At 40.1% G+C, this 14,803-nt stretch overlaps 1 protein-coding gene across 8 annotated transcripts in view; it reads left to right on the top strand.

Annotated features, from left to right (window-relative positions):
* Nucleotides 1–14,803, top strand: part of RPS6KC1 (ribosomal protein S6 kinase C1) — a 221,099-nt gene that overhangs the window by 169,940 nt on the left and 36,356 nt on the right. For 7 of the 8 annotated variants that reach the window (XM_023741713.1, XM_023741715.1, XM_023741712.1 and 4 more), the window contains 3 exons: nucleotides 2,573–2,620; nucleotides 3,849–3,981; nucleotides 13,087–14,637. In XM_023741713.1, coding sequence (XP_023597481.1) covers nucleotides 2,573–2,620; nucleotides 3,849–3,981; nucleotides 13,087–14,637 — 1,732 coding nt within the window. The remainder of the gene's footprint in view (nucleotides 1–2,572; nucleotides 2,621–3,848; nucleotides 3,982–13,086; nucleotides 14,638–14,803) is intronic. The other variant, XM_023741714.1, reaches the window with a different exon arrangement.

Below are 14,803 nucleotides of genomic sequence, written 5' to 3'. Positions count from 1 at the left end.
AATTCCAGGGGTTAGGATATGGATGTTTTTGGGGGAGGGCATTATCTGCCTATCAAAACCCAAACCAAACCCTTCGAGTGGATTCCTAGTCATAACGCCCCTGTAGGACAGAGTAGAACTGCCCCACTGGGTTTCTACGGCTGTAAATCTTTACAGAAGCAGACTGCCACATCTTTCTCCCGCCGAGTGGCTGGTGGGTTCAAACCGCTGACCTTTCAGTTAGCAGCTGAGCACTTTAACCACTGTGCCACCAGGGCCTTTCTTCTGCCTACCATCAAGAGCTTGGCATCTGGTTGGGAGATAGACAAGTGATCAAATACAACCACCTGAGGGTTAGAGATGCTGCGATAGAAGCTGGTGCTGCGTATAGTGAAGAGCAAAGGAGGGAAGTGGTCAGTTTTACTGAGAGAGAAAGTGACGTTTGGGCTGAATCCGGAAAGATGAGTATGTGTTTGGTAAGTGGCTGGGGGAGCATTCAAGGGAGAAGAAGCAATAATAGTAATAATAAAAAAAAACCCGTCAAGTTGATTCCGACTCGTAGCGATCCTATAGGACAGAGTAGACCTGCCCTGTAGGGTTTCCAAGGAGCGCCTGGTAGATTCCAACCACCAGCCTTTTGGTTAGCAGCCGAGCTCTTAACCACTGGGCCACCAGGGTTTCCAAATAATAGTAATAGCAATGATAATAAGTGGCTGTACTAAGCACTTTTACTATCTCACGGAAATCTTCACAAATGGTAGGTACCATTATTATCCCCTTTTTACAGATAAGAAAACGAAGGCTTAGAGAGGTTAAGAAATTTGTCCTCTGGAGTCCATGCTTATACTCATACCCTAGTAGTACTTAATATGTTTGAGCTATAAACGTTTTCATATTTAGAACGGGAATGGTAAAATTACCTCACTGGATTCTGGAAAGGACTAACGTTGATTACACGTGGATAAAGCACAGCACATTGTAAACCCTTAATACATGGTTGGTGAAAGAGAGTCAAGGGTGGGTAAAAGAAATGCTTAGTGGGCAGAACTGACTGGACTTGGTCATTGACTGATTACGTAGGCAGGGGAAGGGGAGAGTCTAGAGTGATTTAGGGGGCTCTTTGGTTTGGGAGCTTACATGGTTGGTGGTGCTATTCGATACCACAGGAGGAGAAACAGGTTTTTTGTTGTTTGGTGGAGGGAGGGCTTTGGAAGGAGGAAGGGGTGAGTTCAGGAGATAGCTGTGGGAACATTCAACTGAAATTAAATGGAAATGTAAATAGTATAGGTTAAGCACTCAGAAGAGAGGTCAAAAATGAAGTTGTCACTGTTGCCTCAAATCCATCGTGTCTAAAATGGAATTTGCCTTCTCCTCAAACTGGTTCCCATCTTAATTCCTCTGTTTCTCTTAGAGATACTATCATTCTTTTATTTTCACAAATTTGACATCTTTTTTTCATCCTTGACTCCTGCCTTTCCTTACCCAGGGGTGGGCTGGTAAATGTTGAACACCCAGTTCTCTGGAAGGAAGAAAAAAGCCCCAATTTGTAGCATTTGCTGATTCCTGTGGTGTAAATGCTCCGACCAGGGTCAGTTTCAGGCTGTGGCTGCTTTTCTGCCACAACAGCTGAGCCGAATAGTTGCAGCAGAGATTGTGTGCGCCTGCGAAGCCTAAAAAAGGTCCCATCTGCCTTTTATAGAAGAAGTTTTCCCACCTCTGCTACAGTGTCTCCAAAATAATAAAAAGTTGACATGGTGGGATACTTCCCTACCTCTGTTCACTCCTTCTACCCATCAAGATGCAAGGGAGAAGTGGGCAGCTCAAGGGGGCGGTGTGCGAGATCATGAAGGGTCTTGAGACCATTTTATGAATTTAGGCTTTTTCTGAGTGAGATGGAGGAGTGATATGATCTAACACATTTTAAAAGGAAAATCTTGTCTGGTGTTTTGAGAATAGATCATAAGATGCAGGCAGGGATGTCAGTTGGGAGACCCCTGTTTTAATCCAGGTAAGAGGTGGTCTTTGCATGCATCCAGGTGGAGTCAGCCTTGGAAGGGGTGAGGCAAGTTTCAATTCTGGATACATTTGGAAGATGAGCCAGCAGGATTTGCTGATGGAAAGACAGGAGTCAAGGATGAGTCCCAGGAGTTCGTACCGAAAGGATGCCTTAGGCTAGAGCCTGAGTTACTGGGATCACTGAAGTTACTGGGGTTTTTGGGAAGCAAATGGGACTTCAGCAATTCCTGTAAAGATTTTTTTTTTTTTTACCACTCCCTCCTAACCGTATATGTTCCATGAGGAAAAATTCTTTGTTTAAAGTAAAATTTCCTTTACTTTTATGAAATAGATTTTAAAATAAATCTAGGAAATATTATAATATTTCTAAAATATTTTTTTTTTTTTTAAAAAAAGGAAACAGTAATAAAACCTATTTTGAATATGACTATTTTAAATCTATGATTTGGTAGCTTTAGAAAAAAAAATTGGCAGGTCAATTCTAGCATCTCCCCAAACCTTAAAGTTTAGTTTTAAAAGTTAAGAGTTAATGTTTCGTTGTATTGTGAGTAAAGTATTATTCTTGTCTTTTATGTAGGTTTTACTTGTAATGGACACGAGGACAGAGCAGACATTCATTTTAAAAGTAAGTTGAATTTGTATGTTTAATGAATTAAACATTTATTTCAAAGTATGCTTCTGAAAGAAAATACGTTTTACTCTGCGTGTTTTGCATGCTCTCTTATGTTTGTGGTGATCTGTATGTGTGTGTGTGTGTGTGTGTGTGTGTGTGTGTGTATATGTTCTCCCATCACAGTTGATAAATAACTCTTATCACACACATCTAAAGAGTCTTATATTATAGAGAATGGAGGTAATAATTTGGATAACTTGAAAAATCATTTAATGCTGTTTAAGTGTGTAGTTAAATACATCTGAAATACATTTTGTATAATTTGTGAAGACCACACACAATCTCATCTTTGATTATGATTGCATTTCTTAAGAGCCTGAAATTTTGCTTTAAAGTCTTTGTTATAGGCATTTGGCAGAGTGTTATCTATATCCTTGGCCCTCTTTTTGATCTAAATTCAATTTTGATTCTATTTATAACTGAATTTATAACTAAATGAATAGGAGAGAAAAAACCGTCAATTTTCTAATTTCAAAATTGTGTTTGAAATGGAGTCTGACTGGACATATTCTCAAAATATCCTAATTTAAGCATTCCCACGGCACCCAGAGGTAGTGGTTAGTTTTATATTTCTTTTTGTAATACTTTTTCTTTGGCTTCTCAAGATGGTGGTAGGTGAGACTGGTACTTACTGAAACACAGTTGTTTTTGTAAATAGACCTCATCACTCACATTTCCCCGGTCTTTTAAACCAGGTTTGACACCAGAAATGACACATACTTTGTTCCTTTGCAGAGAACTGAATAATCTTTGTACTTTTTTGCAATAGCAAATTTAAATGGCCTGTTTCATGTAGGCATGTCTTTTGTGTCTCAGGAATTTGAGTTGTTCTTACAATGTCCACTGCTTTAAAGATTCACGTAAGTAAAATGAAACTCAAGAAAAGGTCGTGGAGAAATAACTGTGTGTCATCCTGATGACTTAGTTTGAGAGCTTCTCTAAGAGAAACACTGACCCACGTAATTGATTTTAATGGCAGCTCTGTGGCATCTTCCGTTCTCTGGACTCACGCCAGATGCCATCAGCACAGCCTCCAGGGACCGAGGGGCACAGAGCAGCAGATGAGCGGCCTCTCTGAGGCCCAGAGTAACTCGGATAGATTAGTTTGGTTGATAAACACAGAGCACAGCAGGCTCCAAAGGCAACTGAGGGTACAACTGACCTTTTTGTTCTCTGCCAGGGTCTAAGGAGAAGCAGTGAGTACCGCGGGAACAGAAAGACCATCATCCCCCGCTGTGTGCCCAACATGGTCTGTCTGCACAAGTACATCATCTCTGACGAGTCCGTATTTCTTGTGCTGCAGCATGTGGAAGGTCGGTGTGAGCCGAAATTGTTTACGCAGCGAAGAATGTCTCCTTAGTGTTTCCGTTTGTATAATAATGTCCTCCTTACTGTCGCTTCTTGAACGGATAAAGTGTAGGAAACACGTGTGAGATACTGTTTTCTTATTCCTCTGCTCTGCCTCCCTGCCCTGAGGTGTGAGGGGAAGTGAAGACCCAGATGAGCAGCAGATTTTGTTTGAATTAGAGTAACATTTCCTAAATATATTTAACTACTTCCTTTCTCTCAGAATTGATGTAATAGAATGAGAACCTTAACAAGAACAAGTGCTAATGGAGCTATGTTTTATTTTAGGGATTTTATTTTGTTCTCTTGGTCTCTGCTAAAAAGATACATTAATGTTAGATGACTAATATAAAAAGCATCCCCTGAAGAATTAACTAATTATCTCCCTTTTTAGAAGGCAAGGGTCTTTGCTTAACATTTGACATTACCTAGTTATTCTGATTTGGGTTTTAACTAACACAGCCAGTGGCATCCCATATGGATGCAAAGCAGAAGCACAGTGCTCTGCCTTCAAACTATTTATGAAATTTCAGCTCTTAGTGGAGGGAACAGATGGCCAAAAAAAAAAAAAAATACTATGTTTTGATTTGTTTTTGCCTTTTAACAGGTTATTTTAAATAAGTAGTCTTTTATTTAGAATGACTGAGTGCAGCATGGAAATATAAATTCACTTAATAAATATTGGCTTTTGGCTTTTAAGAGGTGTTCTTAAAATAGTAAAAAAATTCATGATTTTTCATATTTCTTGAAGATATTATTATTATTTTACATTACTGAGAATAAAGAACTGTTGTGCTTTACTAATAGGCGTAACGTACGAATTTAATGCATTTTCCCAGGGAAAGGAGTGATTGCTTTTTGGAATGAGGTCTCTTTATGATAACTAATGCAAGATTTTGGACGGGGCAATAAACTATTAATATTGTTTATTATGAAGTACAGCACAAGATAACTACAGATGGAGGGAAGCCCTCCATATGCAGTGTTTAATAGGAAATTCAGAAGGGGCTCTGTGGTCTCTCAGGTATTAAGAGAGTTAATTGCGTGTGTGAATTGGATAACTAATTCACCTTTGTTCAGACATTATGGACAGCTTTTATCTGAGGATACCAGTGCATTACAGACATTATTGAATTAGAGGTCATGTCATCTGATAGCGAAATACAGCCACCTCTGGTGTGGAACAAAATAACTTGCGTAGTAATAATCCATAATAATTTAGAACAAGGTCAGTAGGATGAATGTAATTATAGTCAATATTCTATTACCCAATGTGGATTATTCATGTCGGAGATTATCTGTGGTAAATTTTCAGCCCTAGCTCGCCGCTGCTACTTACAGCTTCATCTTCCTTTTCCTTCTCCAAATCATACTTCAGTTTTTCTCCTGCCATTTCCTCATCCTCCTTACACCCCCTAAGCTGGTATTTCAACAGATTTTGCTGTAACACTGTAGTAGTTTTATATAATCTGTCTTAGGGTCAGACACCCGTGGCTCTCCAGTTGTCCAGTTTCGGATCCTCTTTACCAAGTCTCTTTTCCTTTACTTTTGACCACATTTAACTTGGAAATGTGACATGACCATAGACTTTGTCCTGGATTCTTTAAATCTGAGGTGGGTGGAGATCTCTTTTGACCATTTGATTTAGGTGTCTACTGTTTGAAGAAGGTTTTATAATAGACAAGTATTCAATTATGGTGTAGATGGGAACTCTGGACTGATCTAATATTCAATAAAGTTATCAAGCCTTTGGTGTGTACTAGGCCCTGTTTTAGGTGAACAAGCAGAAGCAGCGTGACTGTTTGACGCCTGTATTCTTGTTGTGAAGATTCAAACAAGCAAACAAAGAAAAAAGCAAGGGGATATTGGATAAGAACAGGAGCTATACTTCACCCCAGGAACTCTAATAGAGAGCGCCGGGGAGCCGCTGTAGATTGTTAGTCAGGGAAGCCCTTTCTGAGGTGACTGTAAGCAGTCTTGAATGACAAAAAGAAGACAACCATTTTATACATAAAGGGGAAAAGCACATTCTGAGTAGAGGGATCAGTGCTAGAGATCTAAGGCAAAACAAACTCGGATATTGAGTGAACGAAGAAGGAGACCATTTGGTCGGGATGTAGTAGGTGAGAACAACAGTGGTATATGAGGTGACTGGAGAAGCAGGTGGGAGCCTTGTATGGAAGGATAAGGATTTGGCTTTTTTTCAAGTGTTTTGGGAAACCATTGAACATCTTAGGCAGTAACAGGATCTGATTTACATTTTAAAGAGATGACACGGGCTGTTGTATGGGAAGTGGACTGTAAGAACAGAAGCAGTGAGAAAGCTGATGTCTTAGTGAGAGATGATGATGCCTGCCTTCTGGGGGCACCGAACCAGTAGCTGTCGAGTTGATCCCAACTCATGGTGATCTCGTGCGTCAGAGTAGAGCTGTGCCCTGTCGGGTTTCCAATTGCAGAATTTTCAGAAGTAGATCGTGAAGCCCTTCTTCCAAGGTGCCTCTAGGTGGGCTCAAACCTCCAGCCTTTCAATTAGCAGCTGAGCACATTAATGGTTGGCACCACCCACGGACTGCTTTGGTGGATGTGTTCTGGGAGTAGAGTCAAGGGAACCTGTGATGGATTTGAAGTTAGGGAGAGAAAGTTCTCAGGTAACCTCTAGGCCAGTGTGGCTGGAGCAGGGTGGGGAGAGTGACAGGAAATGGGCGAGAGAAGTGGGCAAGCAGGTGGGCAGATCCTGGGCGGGCTTCTGGGCCATTTCAAGAACACGATTTTTATTCTCAATGAGATGGGCAGTCATTGGGGCATGCTGAGCAGAAGAGTGGAAAGAGGGATCATTCTGGCTGCTGTGTGGACCATAAATACACGAGGGCAGAGGTCAAAGCAGGGAGAACGGTTGGGAGTTTGTTGCAGCTACCCAGGGGAAAGGTGATGGTGGACAAGATCCTAGTGGTGGAACTGGTGAGAAATGGTCATTAGGTTCTGAGTGTATTTTGAAGACAGAACTGACCTGATTCTACCTTGCATGACTCTGAGGTGTTTGGTTCAAGCAACTGAGAGAATGGCGTTCCCATTTACTAACATGGGGAAAGCTGTGGGAGGAGCCGTACATTTAGGAGAATTTAGATGCTTATTAAATATCCAGGTGGTATTGAGTAGGCAGCTGGATATACCAGACAGGGTTTTAGGAAAGAGGTTTAAAATGTTTATTGTTCCTAGTACTAAATCCACGTACTTTAAATTGATTTGAGGAAGAAAAGGGAAAACAAAATGTATTCAGTCAAGGCCATGTGTCTTATTAAAACTTTAAATCCCTGGGATTAGGGATTATGTCATATTTATCACATATATCCCATCATCTAGCAGAGCGCTTGGCCCACTGAGGTATCCTGTGTGTACTTGTTGACTGCTGAGTCAGTCACAGAAAAGATGAAAGACCAGCTTGAAAGAAAGAGCTTGGGAAGGCCACTGAATGTGGACACACCAAATAAAGGGACGGGAAGAGTTTATCTCCAAGTTATCTAGGGGTAAAATGATTCTCTTTTATTAGCTAGTTTTTTTTTTTAATTATAAAATTAATAGATAAACAGATAAATTCAAACTATACAGAAGGGTATAAGGTGAAAAGTTCTCCCCCTGTTCACGTGATTCCCAGTCCTCCCCAGAGATAAGCACTCTTTAAACAGTTTGTTGTTTATCTTGCAAAAATTACCTGTTCATATAAACGTACACTCCTTACCTGTCTGGTTTTTTAAAGACATAAAGGGGTCTTATATGGTGTTCTGCAACTTAATTTTTTCCCATCTTGACAATGTACCTTGGATACCTTTCCTTCTCAGTATATGTCGGTCTGCGTAAGAGCGTAGTGATCAAGAAAATTGATTCTGGAGCCAGACTGCATGATTAAATGGGTTGGTGTGTATATATATACAGCATTTAGAATAGTGACTGGTACATGGTGAGCACTATGTAAGTATTTGCAAATGTTGCTGTTGGTTTTTAAAATATATACAAAGTATTTGTACAGACTGATCAAAATTTATTTAACTACTTGGCCTAATTGATGTTTATATTGTTTCCAGTACTTGTACATATATACCTTTTTACTTTTTTTTTTGTTTGCCTTTTTGAGACTTGTTTGTAAGGCAGATTTCTTGAAGTGGAATTACTGGGTCAAAGGATGATTTTGCTCATTGCTCCGGCAGCAGTAGCCACATATTAAATAGAAGACCTGCTTCTGGGTAGGGAGGGCAGCGGTGGCTCAGTGGTAGAGTTCTTACCTTCCACGCGGGAGACCTGGGTTCAATTCTCGGCCAATGCACATCATTTGCAGCCACCACACATCCCTCAGTGAGGCTTGTGTGTTGCTGTGATGCTGAACAGGTGTCAGCAGAGCTTCCAGACTCAGACTAGGAAGAAAGACCTGGTGATCTCCTTCTGATAACCAGCCAGTGAAAACCCTGTGGAGCACAACAGTCAGATCTGCATCCTATCGTAGGGGTGGCGCAGGACTGGGCAGCGTCTTGTTCCTTTGCGAGTGGGGTTGCCGGGATTCGGGGCTGACTCCACGGCAGCTGACAAGAACAACAAAAATTCTGACCGTGCAAATTAACAAACTGACTTTGTAATCTTGTAGAAAACCAAGAAATTAAATCTGCTGAGAAACAGAGAGAGAATTTTTATTAAACCTTATGAATTACTATTTTCATGGCTTCAAATGGTCCAATATTTGTATCTTTACATTAGTCAACATGGCTTAAAGGTGTCATTTATATTCTTAAAGTATTAAAAATTATAAGTATTTTAAGTATTTTCTGTTTATTTCTTGAGATTTAGCAACAACAGGTTTTTTCAAGTAAATATTATTGTTAAAGATTATAATAATAATGTTGGCATTGGTATAAGTTTTGTCTGTTAAGCCTGATTTTAACTCTGCAGGAAGTAAAAACTCATCCAGATTTTGTGAGTGAGAAAATCCACTGGGAATAAAACAGTGTGTTGTAAGTTATATACTTTTTCAAGACTTTTAATTTGAAAAAATATGTGATAAGACCCAACTTTTGTTTCTGTAGCTGCATACTGAACATTAGATTTAATTGGGTACTGAGCAAGGAATGCGAAAGAGCTAAGACAGGCTTTTCCCCTTGAAAATGCAGAGTTCTTGTAATTCACGGTAGGATATTTATGTTTAGGCTAGGAACAAACTCCGTAAAGAAAGTGCCAAGAGTCTCACTTAATTTTTATCTGATAATAAAAAGAATGGAAATTAAATTTAGGTGACATTTTTGATCGATCAAGTGAATAACCTTGATAATATCCAGTACAGGCAAAGCACGGTGAAGATGGCACTGTTACACGTGGCTCGCAGGAGTGGATTTTGGTACAATCTTTCTGTAAAGCAATTTAGCAGCGTGGATCAGAAGTGTTAAAAAGTATTCCTGCATGTTCAGTATTTTCATTTCTGGGATTCTGTCCTGATGAAATAATCAGGAATATCAAATATGTGCATGCAAAGATATTTATTATTTTAACTCTAATAGTAAAAGACTAGAAAGAAACGTCCAACAATAGAGGAACATTTAAATACATCATAATATCTATCACATGGATCTGCTATATAGCCATTCAAGTTCGTATTCTCTGGCAAATTAGAAAATGTCCATGCTATAATGTTAATTGTGAATAAAAAGCCTGAAAGTGTTTATCATTAGGTGGTAGCATTATGGGTGATTTGTATATTCTGAATTTTTGCTATTTTCCTATATTTTGAAATTTTTTATTATAAACCTTTATGTTTTAAAATAGAAAATATGACCCAAAAAGCATGACATTAATAGTACTTAATTAATGGTAAATTAATAGTACCTTTTCCTGAAAGGTTTGCAAAATTTTTATAAAGATGTCATTGTTTTATAACTCAATTTAATAAATATTTCTTTAATACCTATTATTTTATATGCTTGACAGAGCCTTTTACCTCCAGTTAATAAGACCCTGCAGTCTGCTGAAGGAGACAATAAAAGCATAAAAATAATATCACTATGCAGTAGATTGATGTGTGTATCCTAAGAGGGACGAAGTGCTGTGGAGGATTCAGAGAAAATAGGAATGGTATCCAGTGAGGGGTACAAAACATCTGGTAAAAGATAACAAATCCTGAAGGATCTTCAAGGATGGGTTTGATTGTGACAAGCAGATCCTGAGGAAACTTGTAGGAAAGAAGATTCTAAGTGGAGGCTGTAGTATGAGGAAAAGCTTGGTCTGGGTTATATGTGAGGAAATCCAGTTCAGGTGAATGATGTGGGGAGTAGCGGGAGAGGACCAGATCGCGGGCTGTGACTGCATCACCGAGTGGCTCCAATGCCTGCGTGGAGTTGGTGCTCCATTCAGTAGGCAGAGGGAATTTACTGTAGGTTCTTGACTGGAGACATGACATGGTGAGAGCTGTTCTAAGAAGGAGTCGTTGGGCAGCAAGTAGTGTGGTAGCGTGGTGCAGGAAGGACTTCAGGTAGAGGTCTGGTGGGAGCTCTCGCATGATCCCCAGAAACAGAGGAGGCCAGAGGAATTAGAAGAGGAGGATGACTGGGAGAAACGTTCGTTACAGGTAGATCCTTTAGGACTTGGAAAGTTGTTGAAGTTTAGGAAGAACAAGGGAGAGAAAAGAATCCTAAGTTTGGTCCAAAGCCAGAGTTGGTGCCAGAGTGACTCAGAAGTGAGAAAGAGGAAGTGATTTTGAAGGCAAAACTAAAGAATTTAAGCACATTGAATTTATACAGCTCACCTATATGGAACTGGCCTAAGAATGAATGAAACTTTTCTTAGAACTTTATTCGGTACTGTTTCTTGCTGGTCTCGGTAACTTTCTAGCTGCAGATACTATGTCCTGTGCAGTGAACGACGCGTCTCATTCGGATGGTTATCATCTGATTTAACGAGCGTGGACTGAATGCATATCATGTCCTGGACACTGCACGGTGTTGTTGTTGGGTGCCATCGAGTCGGTTTTCGACTCGTAGTGACCCCACGTGACAGAGTAGAACTGCCCCATTGCATTTCTTAGGCTGTAATCTTTATAGGAGCATACCACCAATTTGTTGTCCTGAGGAGCACCTGAGTGGATTTGAACCGCTGACCTTTTGGTTAGCGGCCAAGTGCGCGGACACTGTATAAAACCAAAACCATTGCCATCGAGTTGATTTCAACTCACAGCGACCCTATAGGACAGAGTTTCCAAGGCTATATAAGCTTTACAGAAACAAACTACCACATCTTTCTCCAGCAGACCGGCTGGTGGGTTTGAACCACTGACCTTTCAGTTAGCAGCCAAGTGCTTAACCACCGTGCCACCAGGGCTCCCGCAGATACTATATAGGCAGTGGATATACAAAGAGGAAAAAGACTTGGTCCTGTCCTTAAAGTAGTTACAATGTAGGAGAAATTGAAAACGACATGTGCCGTTTTTATTTGGATTGCGATCAAGAATCCTAGCTTCTGGTTCAGGCATTACTGTTAGTGCCACAGTGTAAGCGTTTGGGGTGTGATTAGAGACCAGTGTGGCTACTGTTGTCAAAAGAACTAAAAAAGATGGAATTGATGCATAGTTCCTTTTGTGAGCGAGTGAGTCTCAAAGCCATATATTAATCCTTAAACTTTAGTTTGAATATGGGGAAACAATCCAAAGGACTTCAGAAAGCATTAGTTAAGAAAAAAATGAGAGGGAGAGTTAAAAACTATGATGTCCTGTAGCACTACCTGTTATCACAATCAGAAGATGCTAACTTGATCACTGGGAGAAAGATGGAGGAGGATCCTAGGGTTAATGTCGTGACAGCGCCCTCTATTGGGCTCTTACTCTGTGCTAGAGACAGACCAGGAGCTTTACAGAATTACCAAATTTCTCTAGTTTTTCCTCTGAGGTGAAATGGGAAGTAGAAAAACATATTTGGATGCTTCCATTGACTTTTTACACATATAATTGACTGTCAGTAACTATCCCCTTAAGATTTAGTACCCTTGGCATAGATGCTTAATAATGATATTAAAAAATGTGTTGAAAATTTGGCCTTCTCCAAATTAGTAGAGGGATTTATTTTTAACACATTATTCTTAATTTCTCATTTTTGGAAGCTACAATTATATCTTCACAAAGTATGTTTCCTCAGTTACTATTTTTAAGATTTCTGGACCATATTCTTTTCTTCTCTTAACACTGTTTCTGGTCATGAAGTTGTGGTAGGTTTCTGATACTTATAGTTTATTTACTTAAAGATTTTAATGGTTGAGAAGGGGTTGAGATTTTAAATCAAAACAAAAGAAAAATGTGGCAGATATGGCAAAATAACTACATAACAAGTATTGCTGGTAAAATGCTGGATTATGTGTGTGGGTTGATTTCTATGATTTTAGTTTCTATAGGTTTCTGATATATATTGCAGTGGTTTGCTCATTAATGGGCTTTACTTGGTTTTATACAGTGTGTGTGTATGAAGTGGGAAAGAAAATGGAAAAAATATTATTAATATGTCATTTGTAAACGCATAAAATTATATGCCAGATACCACACCTCCCCTCCAATCCTCAACTAGACATTTTCAAAGTTGAATAATATTGCTGATTTTTCCCCAGTATAATACATAATTGTAAACACCACTTACTTAATGTATTTTCACTTGACTGGGGCCATGCTTGTAAAAATTATTATGTAAACAGATCAGAACATAATCAAATGTTTCTACCACTAGATTATATTTAACTTTAAAGCAGAACCTTTGCTGTGAGATTTCACGTTAACATTTGTTATAACTAATTTCCCTTCAAATGAAGAAATAGGTTGTCATTTAAAAAATAATTAATATCAGGAGATAGGATTGAACCCATACTTACCAGTTAGCAATTTCAGAAAAGGAGTTTTATTAAATATGCTTTTTTTACAGCACGCTTGATATTAACGGGTATCATTGTCCTGTTTCTGATTGATTATTAGAATACTCCTTGCTTTTCTAACGGCTTAAATAAGTAACAATAACTTTGGGATCTTCAGTTGGTTTTTTCTTCTTCTTTGTGCTTGTTCACAGGTGGCAAACTCTGGTCCTATATCAGCAAGTTTCTGAACAGGAGTCCTGAAGGAAGCCTGGACATCCAGGACGGGAAAAAGTCCACCCTTAGTCAAGTTCACCTGCAGCAGCCAGCTTCCAGCCCTCAGGACAGCAGTAGTTTTGAATCCAGAGGGAGTGATGGTGGAAGCATGCTTCAAGTCCTGCCTCTGAAGACTAGTCTTACTCCCAGCTCTCAAGAAGATAGCACTCAGGAGGATGCTGGCCAGGACAGCTCTCCAGAGTGGCCAGACTCTGGTTCCAGTTCAGAAGAAGAATGTACTACTAGCTATCTAACACTATGCAATGAATATGGGCAAGAGAAGATTGAGCCGGGGTCTTTAAACGAGGAGCCCTGTGTGAAGACAGAAGATGTCAAAGCTATTCAGCGCTTCCCAGCACCCCTTCCTGCTGACCCCGCCAGCCGCAGCACACAGCTGAAGTTCTTCCCTGAAGATGATAACCCAGAAGCAGTTAGCTCTCCAAAAACATCCGATTCCCTCAGTCGATCTAGAAGCAGCCCCATGGAATTCTTTAGGATAGATAGTAAGGATAGCACTAGTGAACCCCTGGGAGGTGATTTTGGAGAAAAATTGTATAGCCTAAAATCAGAACCTTTGAAACCATTCTTCTCTCTTCCCTATGGAGAGAGTGCTTCCAGGAGTTTGAATACTGGTGAGGGCAAGGCAGAGCTGAAAGCCCACGACACCATCAGCCGGGGCTCAAATGACTCAGTCCCAGTGATTTCTTTTAAAGATGCTGCTTTTGATGATGTCAGTGGTACTGAAGAGGGAAGGCCCGATCTTCTTGTAAATCTTCCTGGTGAACTGGAGCCAACAAAAGAAGCTGCCGCAATGGGACCTACTAGTTTTGCACAGGCTAATATAGGCCTTATGGAAAGTAAGCTGTTGGAAGCCCCCGATGTTTTATGCCTCAGACTTAGTGCCGAACAATGCCAGCCACACGGAGAAAAAGGCACAGAGGAACTGAGTGATCCCCAAAGGCCCAAATCCCACAGTGTAACAGAGAAACACTACGCACAGGAGGATCTTGGGATGTTTTTTGTAGCAGCTGTGGATCACGGTTGTCCGGGAGACATGCCTTTGTTACCCAGCCCAGATCCTAAGTTTCAAGGACTCCGAGTGATTGGGTCAGCACTAACTTCAAACAGCACAGAAGAAAGCTTATTCCGTCTTTCTAACCCGCTCTCAGGTGCTAATAAATATAATTCAGAAGAAGTGTTGCTGTTTACAGATCAGGCTGATGATTTGACTAAGGAGGAGCCCACTTCTGTATTCCAGAGAGACTCTGAGACCAAGGGAGAGAGTGGGGTAGCCCTAGAAGAAGACAAGGAAATACATCAGATTTTTGAGGACCTTGATAAAAAATTAGCACTAAGCTCCAGGTTTTACATCCCCGAGGACTGCATTCAAAGATGGGCAGCTGAAATGGTGGTAGCTCTTGATGCTTTACATAGAGAGGGAATTGTGTGCCGCGATTTGAACCCAAACAACATCTTATTGAATGATAGAGGTCAGGAACTTTTGCAAATGCATTTCTTTTTATTCGCTGTTGCTTCCAATTAACTGAGTAGGCGTTTTATCTTGTAATTAGTATCTTCATTTCCTGTCTAGAGCTTCATTATCAGTGCAGCAAATCACCCCCAGTAATAGCTTCTAGTACTTAATGATGCCATTAT

The sequence above is a fragment of the Trichechus manatus genome, unplaced genomic scaffold, assembly GCF_000243295.1.
Source record: "Trichechus manatus latirostris isolate Lorelei unplaced genomic scaffold, TriManLat1.0 scaffold00187, whole genome shotgun sequence".
Classification (NCBI taxonomy): Eukaryota; Metazoa; Chordata; class Mammalia; order Sirenia; family Trichechidae; genus Trichechus; species Trichechus manatus.
The sequence above is the reverse complement of the archived record's forward strand: the minus strand, read 5'-3'. Positions and strand labels throughout refer to the sequence as shown.